Raw genomic sequence first — 7,616 nt, 5'->3', positions numbered from 1 at the left:
GAGAGAGTTGCTTAAAGTCGTATAATCTTTTGCTGGAGAAAACATAATGGCAATCTATGTCCCAAATCATTGGCGTCTCTTGTGAAAATTGGAGCAGAATGTAGCTCTTGTTCTTTATTAGTCACCTATAGTGTGTGCACCTTCATGGAGGAATTTATTCATCTCTTGCATTAGTAATTTTGGACACTTTTGCTTACATGGGCTATGTGATGTGTTACTGATATAAGGTATATGATACTTAGTACTGGGGGAAATGAGATTTGATTTGATGAAGGATGGATGGAGATGCAGCAGGTATTTAGTAATGTGCGTGGTCAGCCTTCATTTTCAGTTTCTCTTTTGAATTGAGTCACCTGGTTCTAGATGTTTCTGAAGAACCTAAGGATTGCAACTTTCATATGATATTGGTGATGATGCAGAACGACCTTTAAGTTAGAATTTAAAGATTGTTTGGCTAGGATGGGGAAGATTTAAAAGAAGAGGACTGACAGATTTGGGATAAGATGTAGCTTTGAAATCTCAAGCTGTAAAAAACCTTAGAAGACTACTTCTTGGAAGAAGTTAATGGCTCTCCATTAAAGAACTCCAAAACTTGCAATATGTAAGAATTTACTTGTTAATTGTTAAGATAGAATCAACATGGTTTGTGATTGACAGCTTATTTGATCGGCGTACTTGTAACGTTTTTCTTTGTTGTATATGACCAAATTCTGTTAGACTCTAGAGTTTACTCCCTGAATGGTTTTCTGTTCTCAGTGCTTTATTTATTTTCTCTGCGTTTAGGTGAAAAGATCATTCACATAATTAGCTTTTCTGGTCTCTGGGACAGGTGTAGTACCACTCAAAGTACTATTCTGCTATCTATAAATGGTAGCGTATTAATAATATGTGATGTACATTAATGCAGTTGAGTGAAAGATTCAATTGGAAAAAAGATAATATGAACTGAGATTTTGTAGATAAAGAAAACAGCTATATAGCATATTCCACCTCCAAATACACAGGCAGGACATAAAAAATATACTATATTAAGTCCACATGACCACCTTTTATGTCTAGCTCGGAAATGTTGATGTTGCACAACCTCCCTCCCTCCCTCCCAGGCTGTGCAGAGTTCCAGGAAACGTAACTTTCTGTTATAAGTCTTGAGTCTCATCATGATTTATACCAATATCACATCAGAATATCTTTCCTGCTCACACATGTATGTGCAAGGGCAGTGAGGTCCTTTGACAATTATACTTTCTAGGGAGTTGGATTATGAAAGCCTTATTATTATGAATGACCGGAAGAGCATATGCAGGTTTCTGTTAATTAACATCTTCGTTTCTTATTACCCTCCCTCTCCTCCAAATTCAAGACCCAAGCCCAAACAATTAGTCCTATAAGAACATCTAGACAAATGAATTGTTGCTAGTTCTTCTTTGTCTTTGTTTTAGTAGTTCTCCTTTAGCCATCACTGGCCTAAGACATACATGTATCTCCGTGATAACAAACCACCTTTTTCAACGTTTATTTGTAATAAGCACGCATTATGGGAAGCTATCAACTTTGAATTAAAGACTTCCCTGCTACATGCAATTATTCTAAGGATGAAGGCAACTGTGTCTGAGATGTGCAACAAAGTTACTAGGTTAAATTATTACTTTGTAGAGTTAGAATCATACGTACTTTCTTGAGCTGCATTGCTTTAATTTCTGATAGCTGCTCTTTCTCTTTTTTTTGGTGCTTCAGGTGAGTTCTGGAATGCGTGGGGATGAGGGATATATATAGCGGAAGCTATCTGCTTGAAGAATGATCTGGGATAATCGTTATGTTTGGTGAATGTTTCCAGACTTGACTCTTATAAACTGGTGTAAACCATGAAGCTGCTGTTATGTATCTTATTGTGTAGGGCCTGCAGGCATGGCACTATAAAACTGTGTATATGAATATATGATGTTTCTAGTTTGATATCTGTTGTTGCTTATTGTTGACTTAATTTAATCTGCATGCTTACTGACTCGCAAAATTTGTCAAGAGTTTATGTTGGGAGTATGTTGAAACTTGAAAGTATGTTGTATCCAACTACTTTGAACTGTTGAAAGTAGGTAGATGAAGGGAAACAAGGCCAGGACAATAGGAATTAAGTGGAATACAAGGGAAAGAATGCATGTGGGGTTGCCAACTGAGAGATTGTGTTAAAGTTCAGAAACAACAGTTCACTATTTCTTAGAGGGAGGGAATTGTAATTGTTGATAACATGTAAAAAGTCATGAGTTGTGTAATTCACAGCAAAATAACACTTTCTAGAAATGTAGTTGCACGTCACATTTAACGTCCATGTTATTTTATGTCGTGCTCAATCACAACTATGAATATGAAAATCTCCTTAGTTCTAAGAAGAGACAATGGAGTTGCTTTAGTAGTGAAGCTTTTTAATGTGTAATTGTAGAGAGTATATATGTCATTAATTTTTGCTTTTATACAGAGAACAAGTTGTAAAAAATAGGAGCGTTTAACAAAATAGATTAGGAAGTAGAAAACAGTTGAAGATTTTATATTTATAATTTTTAGTAAAATTGCTTATTACTTTTGTCTCCGGTGGAACTGTTAAATGGAAAACATCACAAGCTTGTTTTTTTTTTAAATCGTAGTTCCTACGGGAAAAACTCTCCAACCAAAGCTATTTTCATTTTCCTTCTACCTTTCTTTTTTCCTTTTTTTTTTTGTTTTGTGAGACTGGGAGGGATACTGCTTTATTAATCATGAAAACCATTTCCAGGGTGAAAATTTGAAATTGTAATGATCACACGACCACAAACCAATCAGATTCTTACCCCAATGCTAAAACTGAAATCTTAAAATCTAAGGTTGTTTTTTGTTTTATTTACCATTTTTACACTCAAGGGAAAATTCATAAATGTATGTACATTTTTTTTTTTTTTTTATAAATGTATGTACATTGGCTCCTTTTAAAAGGGTTTTTTTTTTTAATCTATTTATTTCGTTTAAATGTAGTAAAAGGGGAGACAGAAGATTAGGGTGGGGTTGGAACTCAAACGGCATAGACAGGGGTATGGGCGTGATTTTCCAATTACCCCCCACTCGCAACAGGGGTATGGATGTAAATCCAAAATCATCCCACCCTCCCAAAAAAGAAAAGAACAAATAAATTGAGATCGTGAGACGATATTTTGGTATATCTCGCGTTGGAAGCGAGAGAGGGAGGAGGTAAAAAAGGGGTAGAGGTTAAATTGGTGGTGGGCCCCCATATATTTACCAAAGAAATGAGGACAAAAGGAAGGAAGGAAGGTGCAGTAGCAGAATCATCAGGTCAACTTTAATTGAATCGAATCCTAACCGTACACGTAACGGATTGAATGCGCCTAAAATGAACAGTCCCTTGTCTTGACAGTGACACAACACAAAAAAGAAAGAGGGGGCTATTGTTGAGGTGGGGCCCACCCGCACGGATGATCCACGTCACCGTATCTCTGTCGTATATTGAGGGGGTAGTATGAGAAGGAGTTGGATTCAAGAATGAAGTCCTCCCTCCGCTCACATTTTTACATTAAAATTCCTTAATAATCTACTCTCTACACTTTTTAATTCCCTACTGCTGCCCTATGCCTACATTTGGATGTTGTTTATGAATTAACGCCTTACATGCTTCACTTATTCCTTTACTCTTTTTTTTACGTATTTAATAAACCATACTGTTATTCATTATACACCACAAAATAAATAAAAAAAAATGCTAGTGAATTCATCTGAGTTTAAAATTTATTAGTTTAATTTTCTTTATGGAAAAAAAAAAAGAGTAAATCCTAACAATACCCTACAAAAATATTGGAGTCTGGACCCTTTGGTAGTGTTGAGAAAAGGCTTGTTAGGTAGTTAGCTGCCAACTATCCTGATGAGTGACAATTCCTCAAAATACCTAAAACTAAGGTAACACAAATTTTAAATGAATTCAAGTTTTAATTTATCTTATACATACCCAGTATCAAACATTATTCAAAATTCGAATTTATTATCCATTTTTCACATAACAATATTGACCATTTGATCGATTATTCCTACCCTCCAAAACTTGTTTTTATTTTTATTAATAAAAACATCTATTGCTATTTTTATTTTTAATATTTTCATCATTCAGCCGATAAATTTATCATAAAGCATGTGGTACGTAGTTAAACCTTCATTCTTTTTAAATACACGAATATTAAATTAAAAACATACTTTTTCTTTATAAAAGAAGTACGTCCTTTTCATGCATAAAATACTGTAATAAATAAAATATGTAAATCATTAAATTAACATTTGATGAAAAAAGAAAAGCAGAGAGAGTGTGAAAGGAATGAGGTAAGAGTGTTTGATAAGTATAAGAAGCAGTCAGCTATTCCGATGCATGATTTGAGGGATGCTTTGCTTTGCCTTTTTCGGATCTTGCACTCTTTTATTCAAACATCACTTCATCACTCTTCCTTTATTAATTTCAGTGCTTTTCCTTTTTTTTTCTTTTTTAATCCCATTTTAACTATTTATTTATCAACCTTTTCTAAATTAAATTTGATGAATAACTCAACTAATTATACTCAACAAATATTGTTTTGCTTAATTTGTGTAATTTTTATTAGTTTTATACGTTAATTATATTCTAAATAATTTCACCAGTCATGTGGTTAATCTTTGTTGAGAGGGTTTGTTTGTATGAGTAAGAGAGTTTATAAAATATTGGAAAGTGTTTGATAAAAGAAAAGATGTTTCAAATTATAAACTTCTTCAGGGGTTAGCAGACTCTTTTAATCTTGTTCGTATTAATTATAAAATTATCATTACTAATTAATATTTTATAGTATTTTCTCCAAGTATGTATTTCAAACCCTTATTTTGGAAATAAGATCAAACGTCTTATAAATTTTTTAAAAAATAATTTTTATAAAATATATGAACGGAATTTCTCATATTAAAGTGAGCATGTGATCCTAATTCTTTCAAGATTATTGAATTTTCAATATAATTTAAGGATGAATAATAGATATAGATTTAATTATAATGCATTAGTGAGATTTATTTAATTTTGTTCCAAAACAACATTCACATATATAGAGGTGGTCTGGAGAAGGATCTCGTGGAAAAGGGTTGCTGATGGAACCGGATCCCAATGAATATGGAGCAGGAGCAGGGTCAGGGTCCATAATACACGGGTTTGGAACTGAAAACAAAGGGAGCAAATATTGGGATGAACCAACACTTTGCTACAAATCATGCTTTTGTTATTGTCTTTGTCCCCTATTCATTTACCAATTCCAACTCCTTTGACTATGTTGGATTCTTGCAAATTTTCATGCTACACTCAATATTTTGTGTGTATGTGTGTGTTAATATACATATATATATATATATATATACACGTTTAATTTGTTATTGTATTCCAGCACATATATACACTGAATAGTGTGTGTATATATATGTACATGTATTTAAAAGTAATACGAGTTTTGGAGGATTTTTGAAAAAATGTATTGGAGACTGTGATTTGTGTTTGATATTATTTTGTGGAGATGGCTGAAAAATATCGAAAACAAAAATTATTTTAAACTTAAGATATGTTTTAATAGTGGGTGTTTTTGTAATTTTGTATATATAAATAATGGGTTATTTTTTAGGTAATGTTGATAGTGGGTTTCTGAATTGATTTTAAACCAACCAAGATTATTATTATGTTTGGAGTAATTCTTAGTCTTTTTTTTTTTTTAGAATTAGCCAAAAGCTAAAAGATTTAAAACAAATTTCCATTTCATTTAAGTAATAATATGATATTACAAACTCTTAATAAAATAGTATGTTGAAAGACAATATAACAAAATAAATAATTGTAGTTTTTCAACAGCATATAAAATTGGACGTTGAATAAAATTCAAAAAAGGGTAGACATATGATCATACTAAAATAGTAGTAGTTTGATGAATATAGGAAGGCAGAGTGGGTGGTGTCAATGTGATGATTATTAATGTTGGGGCTAAAATTTCTTAGGCGTGTTAATGAGTGAAGGAGTGTTTCATTAGTCAAACAAGTCATCAATAATAGAAGCATTAAGCACAGAGAGAGAGAGAGAGAGCCTCGGCCATCAAGGCGGCGAGTGGAGTGGGGGAGAAGCAGATTGGCCATTGGGGGTGGTGATGAGATTCAGGACATCAAAAATCAACATCATATTATTACCACTTTGCTTGTCTTAACAGTGTCCCACACCTCACGTGTGAAAAGGGCCTCAACTGTTTGTTTGTTTATTGGGTTTCTCTCCACCCTTCACCCATCATTCATTAATGGTGTTTTCTCACTTTTAGGTTTGTGGGGATTGTCTTTAACATGTTTTCAAAACTCAACCATCAGCACCTCCTTCATTTCTTTTGACTAAACTTCATCTCAGTTATGGTAAATCTACAATTTATATGTTTTTCTATTCGGTTCATAGTTTGATAATAAGCAAACATGTTTTATATGTAACAGGATAAATATACATGGATTTGTTTTATCTTGCGATTGATTGAATTCAGTTTAAATCAGATAATGCATAAGCCGAGCATGGGATGAAAAGCGCGTTCAAAAACAACAATTAGTTCACATGCAAACATACAACAGAAGCTCAAGAAAATAGCAGTCATCAACATAGTAGCGTTCATTTGGCTACACATTAGGCATCAACATTCGGGCAAGGCATAGTACACATTCACACCTTCGTCTAGGAAGATGCTAGAAGATGGACATAAGTTCTTGAACACAAATTACATAAAGACGTCTACTTATCAGACACAGACACACAAGAAATCTTTCCAAGTGAAGTTCTTGAATGAAATTCAACGTGGACAGTCGGAGTTTCTTCGGACATACATTTGACTTGTACGCTTGAACTATGCAAATATGCTCAGCGGTCCTGCCTGGTTTGATGAATCTAGTCCACGCTCAGCAGTTGGCAATCCCGTAATTAGTTTCCTGAAATAAAAATTTGGATTATCTTTCAGTTTGATGAGCTTCTTTGTGTAACATGCTATTTATGTTGCAATTAATTTTAGGCAATTTCTTCCCCAAACTTGAGAGTAATAAAATGTATAGTCAAGAAAGCAATTACCTCTCAGAATTGTTATTGCTTGGTTTCATAAGAATAGTCAATCTTTTAGCATTCTTCATGAACTCGCTGCAGGAGCAGAATTAAACCTGTCATGTTAATAAATGCAAAATCACATAATCTATACGAACCATTCATGTTGATGATTCACCTGAATGGTTCAGCTCCAGCTTGTTTAACAGCACCTGTTACATCACGATAGAACACATGGCTCAGCATTTCCAATTTTTCTATTCCAAACATGTGCTCTAGCCTTTTGTAGAGCTCTTCGTATGATCCAAGAATAGACAGATCAAGAGTTCGACCTACGTCTTCGGACTCCAAGAACACTTTGCAGTGACCAGTATCTAGGCCAAGATCAGATGCATGGTAGCCTGGTTTCCACAAAAATTGAGCAGTGGATGAACTCTTTGGAAGCTCTCCACTGTCAGGTGCAAAATTTGCAATCCTCCGTGGTGTTCCTCCTGAGCAACTCTTTCCATGTGCAAGTTTGGGGACTGCATCA

General features: G+C 33.9%; 2 protein-coding genes across 6 annotated transcripts in view; one reads left to right on the top strand and one right to left on the bottom strand.

The window, feature by feature from the left end:
* LOC105170292 (ubiquitin-like protein 5) overlaps positions 1–1,981 on the top strand; it is a 2,909-nt gene extending 928 nt beyond the window's left edge. Inside the window, exon 2 of the mRNA XM_011090989.2 lies at positions 1,735–1,981. The gene's annotated coding sequence lies outside the window, so the exon portion shown is untranslated. The remainder of the gene's footprint in view (positions 1–1,734) is intronic.
* Positions 6,574–7,616, bottom strand: part of LOC105170291 (auxin response factor 18) — a 4,380-nt gene continuing 3,337 nt past the window's right edge. For 3 of the 5 annotated variants that reach the window (XM_011090985.2, XM_020696701.1, XM_011090986.2), the window contains 3 exons: positions 7,263–7,616; positions 7,115–7,180; positions 6,574–6,978 (listed from right to left, as the gene is read on the bottom strand). The exon at positions 7,263–7,616 ends at the window's right edge or, in 2 of these variants, runs on beyond it. In XM_011090985.2, coding sequence (XP_011089287.1) covers positions 6,897–6,978; positions 7,115–7,180; positions 7,263–7,616 — 502 coding nt within the window. In that variant the 3' untranslated portion in view covers positions 6,574–6,896. The remainder of the gene's footprint in view (positions 6,979–7,114; positions 7,181–7,262) is intronic. The other 2 variants (XR_002287802.1, XM_020696702.1) reach the window with 2 other exon arrangements.

Source organism: Sesamum indicum, linkage group LG9 (assembly GCF_000512975.1).
Source record: "Sesamum indicum cultivar Zhongzhi No. 13 linkage group LG9, S_indicum_v1.0, whole genome shotgun sequence".
Lineage (NCBI taxonomy): Eukaryota > Viridiplantae > Streptophyta > Magnoliopsida > Lamiales > Pedaliaceae > Sesamum > Sesamum indicum.
This window is presented reverse-complemented; position numbering and strand designations above follow the sequence as displayed.